Raw genomic sequence first — 14,958 nt, forward strand, 5'->3', positions numbered from 1 at the left:
GTCCTACATTTGCAGTGCCCACGGCCGGCCTTGGTGACCGCGGGAGCGAGCGACCGCAGAGACGTCGGGAGCGGAGCGGGCACTTGGAGAAGTTTCAGGGGACACCCGCTCAAGTTGCAAACCGCAGCGCGGCCGCCCGCGACGGGTTCTTGCTCCGACCTGCCAAAAAAAAAAAAAAAAGAGAAAGTCGAGCCCGCCTTCCTGCCCGACCAAAAAAAAAAAAAAAATAGACAACAACAACACAATAACAAGAACCCAAAGGGAGGTGGAAGGGGTGATGTCACAGAGCAGCGCGCTCAGGCCGACCTGGGGGTGGGGGAGGCTCCCCTCCCCCCTCCATGCCGCGCGCCCGGGGAGAGGGGAGAGGGAGAGGGGAGAGGGGCGCCTGGTGCTCCGGGTGGCGAAGCCCGCGGACTCGAAACTTTTCCTCTTTAAGAAGAAAAAAAAAGTTGTGCGCGGTTCTCAGTGGTTTTTTTTTTTTTTTTTCCGCCTTCTTTCCTCGTCTCCCTTCCCCCTTCTTCCTTTTGAAAGTTTCTCCTCCTCCTCCCCCCCTCCACCCCGCTCCTCTCCACCCCCAGCTTGACCGCATGGCTGATTCAACCTCAGTGTCAATCAACTTTTTTTCCCCCTCCTCTTCCTCATTTAAATAACTTTAAAGCTCCTCCTCCCCCGGCCCACCAAATCTGAAACTATAAATTGGGCTTTACGCGCCGCAGCCCGGGAGAGGGAGAAAGGCGAGGGGGCGCCGGGAGTAGGCGTGCGGGAGCCCAGAGCCCTGAGCCGGAGGCTGCGCCTTCCCCGCACCGGGAGCCTAGCCACGCACCAGACCCTCGCCTCTGCCCAGTAGCGAGCGCCTAGGATGACCACCACCCTCGTGTCTGCCACCATCTTCGACTTGAGCGAAGTTTTATGCAAGGTAAAGCGGGGCGGAGCGTTCGCTTTTCAAAAAGTCTTTTTGTTTTTGCTTTCCGAAAAATATCCCCCCCCCCGCTCCCCCCAAGCAGCTCCCCGCCCCGAACAGAAAAGTTTGGATCCTAGAAAAGTAGGAGGAAGAGGAGGTGAGACGAGCTGGACTCTTGTCTTTTCCCCCTCCGCCTGCAATTCCTCCCGAGTTTAAAGGAATGTGTCCTCACCCTTTGGGTTTCAACAAGTCTCTGCTGGGAATTACCTGCGAATCTGGGAGCCGAATTTTTTGGTGTGGGGACTTTTGCCTGACAAGGGGGCGAGTTTGGGGCGATTCTTCAGTGGTTTGGTGGATGTGCTTGGAGGAAGGGCCGGGGTGCGCTTTGGGTCTCGGCTCGGAGACGCCCGAATATACTCAAACTTTGCCGGCTTGTGGGCTGGGCGTGGGGCCCTGGGAAAGACCGAGGGTTGGACGAGTCTGCTGGGAGGTCCCCTCACCCCTTCGGCTTCGAAGCAATTGGGGGAATGTGGGAGGAAGTTGCAAGCTGTGATGGCAAAGTTACAAGTGAGTTTGCCGTGGGGTTAGGTGGGCCCCGGCTCCTCTGCGCGTCCTTCCGCCGCAGCCCGCGGTGCTGCAGACTTTGGGGTGAGTGGGGGGCTTTGGGCTTATCCTGCGTGGCGAGGGTGGGGGGAGGGGTGTCGCTAAAGACTTCCAGGCTGTGTTTACCGGTCTCCGAGTAAGGCTTTACCGCGGGCCTCCTTGTAGCCGGTTGCTTCTTAGCCCTTGTTGGATAAGGCCGGTTTCGAACTCGGGAGGAGTTCCAAGAGGGCGGTTGAAAGGTATAGGACCAAAGCCTGGGTGGTTGTTAAAACTTCTTTCCGACCTGCCCCTCCCCGCCCCCTTCCCCCAAATTTGAAAGGGTGAAGCTGCTAGGCCACTTTTAATTGCCGAAGTGTTTCTCCCCCTGTCTTCAACACGTCGGGTCATGTTGCTCTCCCTTGCTCCGCCGCCCCTCGTCGGCGCAGCTGCCAGGGCCTCCGGGGCTGCAGGCTGGAGGTGTGCGGACGCCTGGCGCTCTGGAGCAGCAGCAACAAGCAGGGGTTTTCGGCGTTCCTTCCCGAACTCCCTCGGGCAGCAGGCGGCCCGGGCGCTCCCGCACTTTCTCTCCTTTGATCTGGTGTGCGCTCCCCACCCCACAGGACTTTTTAAATGAGCCTCATTGTTGGGAACCGGCTCTCCACTGGGTTCCTGTAATCCTCTCTGTGGGGTGGTTGTGGTGGTGTAGGATTCTCCATTCCCCACCATCACCCCTCCCCAAATCCCGAGGGACCGATTTGAGAATTTGCACAGTGACACCCATGCGGTCTGGGAGCCAGCTCCCAAGGTCTCCTGATCACACACCCTCTTCCAGATCGCGAGACAGGTGACCGGGGACACGCGGGAACAGAAAACTTGGCCTGGAGTGGCTCGGCATCCACCTCCACTGCTCCCCGCCTCCCCCTCCCAAGCCCCCCATCTGCTATTGATTGGGATGTGGGGGGTTGGATCTGGTGTTTGCCTTTCACTCCGGCCTGCAACTCCGCGTTAAAGATTAAACACTGGTGCTCTTATCCAAGCCTGCTCGTTTGGCCAGGGGACTAATTGCAAAGGCATCCTCATGGGAGGCGAGCTCTGCCGCCAGGACTTTGTGGCAAGTGGCCCTTGCCGGACCGTGGGGCCTCCCTCTGCCTGGGGCCAGGCCGGACCCCAGGGTCTTCTCTGCTTACCCTCCTACCTCCCCCCACCCACCTCAGCAAGCTAGGAGCTCGGGCGGCCTGAACACCTGTTGCCAGAGGAAAGGAACCTTCTTGTGAAGGGAGGAAGTTGAAGGGTCCTGGGCCCGGTTTGGGGGAGGTGTCTTGATGAAGCTGAGGGCTGGTCCAGAGGGGGACTTCCTGTGAGTTTGAAGTTGTTCTCTCTGAGGGTTACTCATGTTTTTGGTCAGAGGGAGGGAGGGAGTCCCGCCCCCCCCTCCCCCAAGACTTTGAGTTAAAGCATTCGTAGGGGTGGGGAGAGGTAAAGGAATTTTTTTTAGAAACAGGTCGAAGTGATAGGTGTGGGAAGGGGGGGCTGCTATCAGCCTGCCTGGCCTGGGACAGTGCGGGACAGGACTCAGACATAAAGCAGTTGTCATCGAGGCCAGCATTTGTGGATTGTAATTCGGAGGACCAGAATCTACCCCGGGGGGCGGGGGGGCAGGTCCTGAGAGAAGGAGCGCGAGGGGGTGGCTGGGGAGTGGGGCGGGGGAGGGTTCCTTGGAGCCTCTGAGCCCCTTCTGGGCCTGTTGGACGTGTCTCTCCACTCTAAGGGCCGTCTCTCCTCTCTCTCTCCTCCCCCCCGCAGGGTAACAAGATGATTAACTACAGTACTCCCAGCGCCGGGGGCTGCCTGCTGGACAGGAAGGCAGTGGGCACTCCTGCCGGTGCGGGCTTTCCTCGGAGGCATTCGGTCACCCTGCCCAGCTCCAAATTCCACCAGAACCAACTCCTCAGCAGCCTCAAGGGCGACCCGGCGCCCGCGGCCCTGACGTCCCGGGACAGCCGCTTCCGAGACCGCTCCTTCTCCGAGGGGGGCGAGCGGCTGTTGCCCGCCCAGAAGCAGCCCGGGAGCGGCCAGGTCAACTCGAGCCGCTACAAGACCGAGCTGTGCCGCCCCTTCGAGGAGAACGGCGCCTGTAAGTACGGGGACAAGTGCCAGTTTGCGCACGGCATCCACGAGCTGCGCAGCCTGACCCGCCACCCCAAGTACAAGACGGAGCTGTGCCGCACCTTCCACACCATCGGCTTCTGCCCCTACGGGCCCCGCTGCCACTTCATCCACAATGCCGAGGAGCGCCGCGCCCTGGCCGGGGCCCGGGACCTCTCCGCCGCCGCAGCAGCCGCAGCAGCCGCAGCAGCAGCAGCCGCCGCCGCTGACCGTCCCCGCCTCCAGCACAGCTTTAGCTTTGCTGGGTTTCCCAGTGCCGCCGCCACCGCCGCCGCCACGGGGCTGCTGGACAGCCCCACGTCCATCACCCCACCCCCCATCCTGAGCGCCGAAGACCTCCTGGGCTCACCTACCCTTTGCGATGGCGCCAATAACCCCTTCGCCTTCTCCAGCCAGGAGCTGGCCAGTCTCTTTGCCCCTAGCATGGGGCTGCCCGCGGGTGGCTCCCCTACCACCTTCCTCTTCCGGCCCATGTCCGAGTCCCCTCACATGTTTGACTCGCCCCCCAGCCCCCAGGATTCTCTCTCGGACCAGGAGGGCTATCTGAGCAGTTCCAGCAGCAGCCACAGCGGTTCCGACTCCCCCACCTTGGACAACTCAAGGCGTCTGCCCATTTTCAGCAGACTTTCCATCTCAGATGACTAAAGCCTGGGTAGGGAAGGAGACCACCCCACCCACCCCTGACCCTGCCTGCTCCACTGTCCCGGCCACCCCATCCCTGCGCGCCCACCCGGTTCCCCAACAAGGTTAAGCTCAACCCCTTTTACCCCCCCAACACACACACACACACACACACACACACACACACAGGACCTTGGAGTGCCCCTCCCCCGGCCCCCTGGTGTTCCCACCCACCCAACAAGGACAAGTCCATTTGGCAGTAGCTTCTATTGGCTTGAAACATCCCCTCCCTTGAAGATTTTTTTTTTTTACAGCCCATTCACGCATAACAGGGACAAGTCCCGTGTTTGTCAGTAGTTGCCTCTTTCCGACTTAAGCCTTAAGTGCCAAATCACAAGAGAGAGAGAGAGAAAAAAAAAAGAGCAGTATCCGTTTACAGAAGCAACTTAGTGCCTTGTAACCGAACTTTGTCACTGTGACTACATTACCTCTTTAGCGCCAGGGGGCACCCTTGGGCCTCCCGGAGCCGCTGCCCAGGGGGAGGGGACGGGAGAGGGAGGGGGCAGTGACCCCAATCAGCAGCTCCCCCCACGGGCGACAGAACTGCACCTTCTCTTGTGTCGCGCACACTTCCTCCCTCTCTTTCCAGGACCCCCCTCCCCCTTCGCGGGGGGGAAGAATCGATTATTGGCAAACTTTTTTTTTTTTTTTAAGGGGGGGTCGCAACCTCATCTTGATACTTCTTCCCCATCCTGAACCCCTGTTGACTAATCTTGCCTGGGTTTGTATAGCCGTGCAGGAAGGAAGACTGGGAAAAGTGGACGAAGATGTTGACCCGAGTGGGACTTTGTGATTTAAAACTTTTTTTTTTTTTGGTCGTTTTTGTTTTATAAAGTGGGGAGGAAGGGGATGCTAGATGGACTCTGAGAGACTTGATTTTGGTGCTAAAGTTCCCCAATCCATATGTGACATCTTTTAAGGAAAAAATAACAACAACAAAAAAAAATGAGAGAAAAGCTTAAAAAAATTGTAAGGGGTGAGCAGTTAATGGTATTCATTCCACATACAATATCTGTGTAAAACGTTTTCCTGTAGAAATAGCTTTGATGGTTTTTTTGCTCTAGAATACCGTAGGTCTATCCTTAGAGCATTCACGCCATGCTTTTTTTTTTTTCCCTGGGATTTAAACTTCATATAACTTTCAGAAATTGGAGAGCAAAAATTTTGCTTGTCACTGCACATCAATATAAAAAAGCTTATTTAACTTATCAAAACGTATTTATTGCCAAACTATGCTTTTTTTTGTTAATTTTGTTCATATTTATCGGGATGACAAATCCATAGAATATATTCTTTTATGTTAAATTATGATCTTCATATTAATCTTAAATTTTGTGACGTGTCTTTCCTTTTTTTTTTTTCCACAGTTTTAATATATTATTCTTCAACAACATTTTTTGTAACTTTACACTTTTTTTGGTTATTTTATTTTAAAAAAAATGAAAAATTAATTTAAAAAAATGCAAAAAACTGTTGGATTATTTATTTTAGAAGTTCCCCCCCCACACACACACACCCCCGTTTGTGTTGGACTGCAAATTGAGTTTCTTTCTCTTTAGGTCTTTCACAACTAGGTCTGAGAATGTATGTTAAAGTTCTGTGACAGAGCAGACGGAAAACAGGTTGTTCTGGGTAGCTTCTAGAAGGGGAAATAAATGAGGAAAAACCCTTTGGCTTCCACGTGTCCATCTCGACATTCCGCTGGCAGAGCTGAGCTTCTGGAATCTCGGTGTGGAGTTTTCCGATGTTAGTGCAAACAGAACTGGCGCACACACACATTGAAGATGAATGTAATTATTTCTCTTGGCTGGCCACTACCATTGCTTTCTTATTTCGTTGTGTGAACTTATTTAAAAGAGAAAAAAAAAAAAACTCTTTTTTTGTAACGACTATTTCAGTTAAAAAAAAAAAAACAATAAACCCCGTTTTTGTTTTTTCTTTTTTTTTTTTTTGTCGATAACTGCTAATGATGGAGCTGATGCTGTTGGGCTCGTGGCTCACTGTGGTTGGTGGCTTTTTCCTTTGGGTACCTGAAGGGGCGTAGTTTTCTTGACATCCCAACAGCTCGACCTACTGCTGTTGTCTTCATGATGGTACAAGTTTGTTGAGCAAAGTGGGCATGGAGTGGGAGCGTTTTTGCTTGTACCTGGTGCTGCATTGTCTTAGAAAAACCTGCCCAAGTATGTGAGCTGGCTGTTAGGCTGGCCTTACCCACAGGTGCAGCTTCCAGGATGCAGACAGTGCAGAAACCAGGAGCTTCCAGTTTTTGCCCGGCCAGCCTGGGTTCTCCGTCGTTGGGGTGCTGAAACAAAGGGGACAGAACTCCATGAAATTCAAGTCCTAGCTTTTCCACATCTGCCTGGAATGGGTGTGAGGAAGCCCTTGTGTGCTTGGACCCTGGGGTGGTTCAGCTGGCCCTGACACAGACTTCTGGTAAGGGGATGTGGGTACAGCCAAGCTAGCAAGGCACCAACAGTTTCTGCTACCTTAACCCTGAAGTTTGAATGCTATGCAAGATAAGGCAGATTGCTATCCTGGGGAAGATGGGCACACCCCCCGGCTAGAAGCACCTCAGCCATGGTCAGATGACCAGGTGCAAAGTCACCTGCCAGAGAGGAGTTGGATCTTCCTCAACACAAAAGAATAAATTTGAGGTTGGTTCCTGGGAGGGATGGCTTCAGAAGAGGTAGCGATACTGCCGTTCAGAGCTCAATTGTCTTTGGTTTTTCACTTGGCTGGGGGGTGGGGCTCCTCAGACATTGCTGAGACCAAAACCGTCCAGGAGACTAGGGGAGACTTGCCTGTATCTTCTAAAGTGTTGACCCTGAGCAACAGGTGTCTACTGGGGGTGGCAAGGGAAAGGCCAAAAAATACAGGGACCATAACCTGATCTGGGGCAGGGGCCAGTGGCCCAGGAAGGGAAGGCAGTCTTCTGGGCCCGGAGTAAAACACTGTCCTGTGGCTATATGCATATGTCTCCAGATTGCCGAGGGTGCCTGTGCCCTTACCTGAGACAATGAACCATTTTTCCTGCAGGTGTTTGTGGGCATTGGAGGGATGTCTTGACTCCCCTCTCCTGGTGCGGCTGCTTGGGTTCAGAGGGGGCCTTAAGCACACATCCTGACTTGGTCTCCTCCATCGCATCAGGCCCTGGAGTTAGGAGGCCCCGACAGGTCAGAAGTGCTGGCTGGAAAGCTAAGAGCGGGTCTCCTTGCAACTTCCAGACAAAGCTGATGGGCCCCAGCCTTTATTGAACCCTTAGTGTCTTTGTAGTGTCTCTACCAAGAACTCGTACAAGCTAGGGATTTAGATTGCCTAGACCTATGAGTGGTGGCCACCAAAGCCCCATCCCGTACAATCTAACCTTTAAAAGCTAGAGGAGGTGAGAGGCAGGCATGAGGACTCAATTGGCTAATTTCTCTTGTCTGCAAGTAGTGGCATCCCATATGGACGCCGGTTCGTATCCTGGCTGCTCCATTTCCCATCCAGCTCCCTGCTTGGGGCCTGGGAAAGCAGGGGAGGATGGTCCAAAGCCTTAGGACCCTGCACTTATGTGGGAGACTCAGATGAAGCTCCTGACTCTTGGCTTTGGATTGTTTCAGCTCTGGCTGTTGTGACCATTTGGGGGGAGTGAACCAGTAGAAGGAAGATCTTTGTGTTCATCTCTCCGTAAATTTGACTTACCAATATAAATAAATCTTAAAAAAAAAAAAAAAACTAGAGGAGGTGGTCTGCAGTTCCTTGTGAAAAGTAGCAGCTGAATCTTCAGGTCCATTAGTTTTCCTAAGTTCAGAAGACCAGGGACCTGGTGGCTGCCTAGTATTCTAGCCGGCTGAGTCCAGGGAAGAATGGACCCAGAACCACCCGCAGGTGATTGGCGACTCCGAGTTCCTCTGGAAATTTAAGGGAATTGGGGTAAAAAAGTTGAGACTTGCTTTGTTTGCTAATGCCCTGGGCACAAGGAGCTCCTTCCCCTACTCTGCCCCGATTTCTGGTATGTCTCTGATTTGCAGGTCAGCACAAGGTTGAAAAGACAGACCTACAGAGAGAAGGAGAGACACAGAAAAAGATCTCCCATCCACTGATTCACTCCCTGAGTGACCATATTAGCCAGAGTTGTGCTGTGCCAAAGCCAGGAGCCTGGACCAAGAGCTTCTTCCAGGTCTCCCACACAGGTGCAGAGTCCCAAGGCTTTGGGTCATCCTCTACTGCTTTCTCTGGCCACAGTCAGAGAGCTGGATGGAAAGCAGGGCAACTGGGAGGCAAGGCAAGGATTTAGTCATTGAGCCATCATGTTGGGTCCTGAAGGGCTTTACTTGGAGTAACTCATTGTTTTGGCTCCTGAGCAATGGCTTGTCCTCCTGGCCCGAGCTCCACATTGTGAAGAGGAAGGTTGTGGGCCTGTTCTACCCTGATGAAAAGTGGGTTGACAGAGACTAGGCAGGGGATGGGGCGAGAGGGCCTGGAGTTGCAGACTTAGAGTGAATGACTTTGGAGGGGTCCATTGGATCATGATGCACCAGCTACTGAGGGGCAGAGAACTCACAGTGGTAGGAGGGACGTTGGGGGTCTTTGGACCAGAGTTCAGATCCCAGCTCTGCTGGGTGAATGGACCTTTTAGTGGATCCCAAGAAGTTACTTCATGGCTCAGATGAGCCTCTTGACACCCCAGTCCTTCCAGATTGTCACGTATTCTTCCGAAAACAGTATGTGTATTAGCTCATGCAATGCTTATAGTGACCTTAAGGAAGACGTCTCAGAAAGAAGAAGTAACAGAGAAACTGGTGGGTGGCGCATGGAGGGGAAGTGGGGAGAGCAGAGAAGTTCATTGATTTGTCACACAGTGAGGAAGTGTGTGCTGGTGTCTAGGCGGACTGGCCGGCTGCACGCTGGATTTCGACCCTGTGGTGTCATGGGCTGGGACATTGGACACAATGGGCAACGTTCCTGGCACACAGGAACCGTACCTTGACCAGGGTGTGCGTCCGTCTGCCTTGGCCTTTTGGAGATCCTGTGGGAGTCCAACGAGCGCCAGTTGGGTTAGATCCTTGGGCACACACCCCCTGCGGCTAGTGACATGAGCTCATCCTCCATGAGGCCTGGGATTGGCCTGTTTGGAGGAGGGTACCCAGGAGGCGGGGCAGTCCCCCTGGACTTTCCCCTTCTCTGCTTGCCATGAGGCAGCTTCTGTTAATGATTGACAGAACAAAGGGTGCCCCCAGGGTTGCCTTGGGAAGCTGGCCTCGTGCCCTTCTTGCCCCTGACCTGGGGCTCCCCACCCCCTGGACATAGCCAACCGTGGAGTCACGTCTGGCTGGGTTGCCTGGAAGCTACCTGAATTCAGAGCAGAGGGAGGGGAGTGAGCAGCCAGCTTCCCACACCCTTGCATCCTTGCTTGCTGAGGTCCCTGCTGGCCTGGTGGGCAGCAAGCAGGGACTCCCAGAGCAGAACTCTGTGGGTTAGGTCAGCACCTGATCTGTCACCTCTTGGAGTACTCAGGCTGAGGGCTTGTGGGGCCTCTGGGAGAAATTCCAGCTTAAGTTAGCATGCTGGGAAACCAGTGTCCGAGGAGTTAGGCCAGAAACAACTGCCAGAGCGTTGGTTGGTGGACAGGACCCCTGTTCCACATTGCATGCTGTTTGCACTTATTCCAACATGCTGACAAAGCCATGGTCTCAAGGTACAGGGCTGTGAGTGACGACAAGCTGCACTATCGCACTATCTGCCCAGGCTCTGCTGAAAATAAATATTGGCAGTGGTCAAACCATAGAGTTTTCTCAGCATCCAGAGCCAGTCAATAGACTGCCCTCTGACTCCCAGCTGGAACCCAGGGAGAGGGAGCCCCTGACCACGTGGGACAGAGTCTGCTTCTGCTGCGCCTGGATCCTGGGGATAGCCCATCACCCATGCTAAGGACTTGGTTCTGGAGGTCAAGGAACCTGAGTCCCAGTCCTGGCATAGCCTCAAGCTCACTCTGACTTTAAGCTAAAACCTGAGTAAGGAGGAATGGGTGTTTTGGCACTCTGCCAGGGTCTGTGGGGCAAGCTAGGAGCCTGGGACTCCCCATCCAGCTCTCCCATGTGGGTGTCAGAGACCCTAGTATTTGAGCCATTGCTTACTGCATCCCAGGGTGCTTAGTAGCAGGAAGGTGGAGGCAGAAGCCGAGTAGCTGGGCCTCAAACCAGGTGCTCTGACCCAGGGTGCTGTGCCAAGTGCCTGCCCTGGAGCTGCCTTTTTTCTGAGAGGTACTGGCTAGAATCATTCAACTGCATCCCAGTTGCACCCTTCTATCTAAAGAACTTGTTTCTTTCTGCTAATTTAGGGGTCCTAGAAGGGAAAAGGCAAGCTCTCTGGGCTCCAGCCAGAGGGGAAAGAGGAGGAAGTGGGGCTCACCAGTGAGCTGAGTGGGGGAGGAAGGCTGTGCCCCTTTGCTCCTCTAAACTGCTCACAAGCAGGAATGTCTCACCCTGACTCTTCTTCAGCCCGCTGTTGCTGGGAGTGCCCAGAGGCACTGAGGGTAGTCAGACAGCGGTTTCCATCAGACTTGTGAACCCAGGTCAAAGCTGGCTTCTCTGCCACCCTGGAGTCGGCATCTTCCTCTGCATGCTGCGGCTCTGCTTTGCTTCTGAGCTGCACCTGCTGCTGTTGCTTCCTACACTGCGGGTGACACCTGCAGCTCTAGTGCAGAACCCCTTTGCGTTGTTGCGAGACATGTTGGTATTCCTAGGGTGCAGGGCTATGCAAAAAGGGGGATATGGAGTGGGGCTTTCTGTTTGTAGACCTGCTCTAACTGTCACTGGAGGATTGGGATCTGTCCCCAGTGCAGAGCCAACTTATTGAGCCACTGCACAGTCTGCTGTGAGGACTGGAGGTGCCTGGGAAGTGACAGCCCTGGTTGAGCACTTCCTATGTCGAGGATTCTGGTTCCTTGTCCGTGAGATCGGTAGGGTTCTTAGTTATATAAGCGTGTTAGAAAGGAAAAAATGAAGAGCCACACTTCCTGTGCCACAGCCAGCTGGGTTGGTGCTGTGAATCCTAGCTCGCGTTACAGATGGAAGGGGTTGGCCTGTCCTATTAATGATGTCAGGTGACTCATGCGGATAGGTCCAGGCCTCGAGAAGTTGGCTGTCTGAGCATGCTTTGAAGTGGTGGTTTGAAACACTTTTATGAAGTGTAGGTTGAATGGGAACACGGGAGTCACTCCCTTGGTATGCAATATTTTCCTAAATGTGCTCTTTCAAATTAAAATCTGGACCCAACTGTCTCCTTATTACAGGGCTACCCTTTGTAATTGAATGTGCCGCTTAAGCTCTATTAGCTGAGTGTTTCTGGGACCCTAAGGCAATGAGTTACGGAAAGTTGATGTCCTTGGGGAGGGAGATGTTTGGCTAGGTCCAGGGAAGATCTTGGAAATAAGCTGAGCTGGACTTCGGAGGTAGTGAACTGCTTGTTTTTGAGAATGCTTAGACAAAATATAGATTAGGGTAACCCAGGCAGAAATGAACAACTGAGTAATTTTTTTTTCTTTTTATTTCTCTTTATGACACAATTTCATAGGCTCTGGGATTCCCCCAACCCTTCCCCGTGCCCTCCCCCCATGGTGGATTCCTCCACATTGTTGCAGTATTATAGTTCATATCCAGTCATGATTCCTTCATTGCAAGCATGTACCATGCATAGAGTCCAGCATCTTATTGTCCAGATAAGTTCAACAGTTTCCTTGGGAGACCATCCCTGGTCTGAAAGTAGAGCTGGCAGAATATCACTGCCTCCAATGAAAAGCCATAACACAACATCAACAACAATTTACAGCATCATGGAGTTAATTGACATGGTTTTGAGTGACCAATATATTAGAAAATGCAAGTTCTTAACCACATCCTGTAACTACGTCATTAACATTTCCATTTTAGTTTATACACAACCGGCTGCTATACACCTGAAAATGGCTATAGGGTACTTACTATTCAGCTGTCTCGTGTCTATTTTCATTTTTATGTTTAGCAGCTTATAGTACTGAAGCGTGATTTTTGTTGAACTTGGCAAATTTTAGGATATTCCAAATTGGCTTATAACTCTAACAAGGCATATGTTAACACTTGAGGCGCAGAACTTTTAGGAGGGGTGTGCAGAGAAATCTTCAATACCTTAGTGAGGATTTACTAATCTTTGTGTCCTACCTAGTAAGGTATGTGTGAGTCCAAGCTGTTTCCTGTCTGTTCTAAGCTTTCCCAACTGAGTAATTTTTTTCTGCTATATGTTAATTCCCTTCTAGTGCACCCAACTATGACACGTGTCATACAGCTGTCCCTTGGGATCCACGGGGCATCAGTTCCAGGACCGGCACAGATACCTAAAGGGATGCAAGTCCCTTACACGACATGGAGCATTATTTGCATGTAACCTACATAGACCATCAACCATCTTTAAATTACTCATTATGTCCCATACTGTGTGCATGCCATGTAACTCATTGTTGTACGGTGTCATTCAGGGACTAATGTGACAAGAAAAAGATACAGACAAACTCAGCACAGATATGACCTTTCAGGCAGTAATGTGTGAGTCTGCAGCCGCACAACCGTAGATCCGGAGGTTTGATGACACGGCCCCTGAGTTTAAACATGCTTCATCCTTGGGCCCGGCGCATGGCCTAGCGGCTAAAGTCCTCGCCTTGAACACACCTGGATCCCATATGGGCCGGTTGTAATCCTGGTGGCTCCACTTCCCATCCAGCTCCCTGCTTGTGGCCTGCTTGTGGCCTGGGAAAGCAGTTGAGGACGGCCCAAAGTCTTGGGAGGAGGTTCCTGGTTCCTGGCTTTGGATGGGTACAGCACTGGCCGTAGCACTCACTAGGGGATTGAATCATCAGACGGAAGATCTTCCTCTCAGTCTCTCCTCCTCCTCTCTGTATATCTGACTTTGTAATAAAAATAAATGAATCTTTAAAAAATAAATAAATAAACGTGCTTCATCCTTGGAGTCTGTTTATACCTCCTTTCTTCTCCCTGACTTCTCCAGGAGCTGGCTTCGTGAGTTTGGAGGGTTCCAATTTACAGGTGAGAACATTCAGACACAGAGATGGCATCTTTTAAAATAAGTTTGATTGTTAAATAGGTTTTCTTCTTCCTGTGTGCTTGGAAATGAGCTCTGCCGTGTCCGGTGGGGTTCCTGGATTGCCACCTATTCAGACTGACCTGTGTGATGAGTCACTGCATGTAGGTGGGCACTGGTATTCATACAGGGTAAAAGGCATGATGTTGTGGGCAAAGACATGGATCGTGACCACTCCTTCACAGGGAGTTTGGCTTTTAGTCAGGGAGACCAGATACACTCTAATGAAATCGCCAGTGAACCAAATCAGATTTTGTCCTATTGGGTAGAATTATAGATGGATACTTCCAAAAGCTTATGGAAAATGGGCAGGCAATTAGCCTGTGGTTAAGACACTGGTTAAGCACCTGCATTCTCTATCAGAGTGTTTGGATTTGATTCCCAACTCCAGTTTCTGACTCCAGCTTTCTGCTAGCACAGACACTGGGAGGAAGGGGTTGATGGCTCAAGAGGACAGGTGTCTGCTATCCACGTGGGAGATGTGGACTGAATTCTGGGCTCCTGGCTTCAACTGTGGCCCAAATCTAGTTGCCAGCATTTTGGGGTATTGAATTAGCACAGTATGTCTCTGAAAAAAAAAAAAAAAAAAAGGGCGTGTGTGTGGTGAATTTTGGTGCAGAAGCGTTTTGTAATCCATGTATAGTTTTTTTTTTTATTATGAACTTTCATGATATGCATTTTCCACAAGCATTTTGAAGACCTCCTCTCTCCGTACGTTAATATAATGAAAGTTGAGTTGGAGAGCAGATGAGGGGAAGCTAGGACAATTGCTAAGTGTGGGATCCACTTAGTACCAAGGAGTCTGCCAGGATGGCCAGTGTCGGTCTGCAGTGAAGGTCCCCACACAGGCCTGGCTCTGGGCGTGTCAGAGGAACCCTGTCTACTGCCCGAGCCATCAAGGCTCGAGGAGTTGTCTGGGAGTAGCACCATGCCCTGTGTTGCGATTTCAGCCTGCAGAGGCTGCAGAGGAGCAGGGAGCTACCGTGGGGGCCACTGCCAGTTACAGGTTGAGCCAGCTCACAGGCCCGTTCCAAGGTACTGTGCTCTAGCTCAGCATTCGAAATGCTTGGAGCCAACATGTAAAAATCAAGAGATTTTTCTTTATATAAATATTTATATATTGATTTAATTATGTGTAAGATTCATTTTTATTAGAAAGGCACATTTTACAGAGAGGAGAGACAAAGAGAAAGAGCTTCCATCCACTGGTTCACTCCCCAAGTGGCTGCTACGGCCAGAGCTGAGCCAATCTGAAACCAGGAGTCCAGAGTTTCTTCTGGGGTTCCCACGTGGGTGCAACATCCCAAGACTTTGGACTATTCTCTACTGCTCTTCCAGGCCACAAGCAAAGAGCTAACTGGGAAGTGGAACAGTCAGGACATGAATTGGCACCCATATGGGATGCTGGTGTATGCAGGGAGAGGATCAGCCAATTGAGCCATTGTGCTGGGCCCTCATTGTGTTTATTTGAAAGGCAGAATGGAGCCCACTGCAATGTAGTTCCTGGTTTAGCC

General features: G+C 51.9%; 1 protein-coding gene across 1 annotated transcript; it reads left to right on the forward strand.

Annotated features, from left to right (window-relative positions):
• Positions 1-733: 733 nt before the first annotated feature.
• On the forward strand, positions 734-6,265 carry ZFP36L1 (ZFP36 ring finger protein like 1). The gene is made up of 2 exons (XM_040975401.1): positions 734-916; positions 3,287-6,265. Exons 1-2 carry the CDS (start codon positions 860-862, stop codon positions 4,292-4,294), a joined length of 1,065 nt encoding a protein of 354 aa, XP_040831335.1. The 5' UTR covers positions 734-859; the 3' UTR covers positions 4,295-6,265.
• The last annotated feature ends 8,693 nt before the right edge of the window (positions 6,266-14,958 follow it).

This window comes from Ochotona curzoniae, unplaced genomic scaffold, assembly GCF_017591425.1.
Source record: "Ochotona curzoniae isolate NIBS_2020 unplaced genomic scaffold, NIBS_Ocur_1.0 contig_2688, whole genome shotgun sequence".
Lineage (NCBI taxonomy): Eukaryota > Metazoa > Chordata > Mammalia > Lagomorpha > Ochotonidae > Ochotona > Ochotona curzoniae.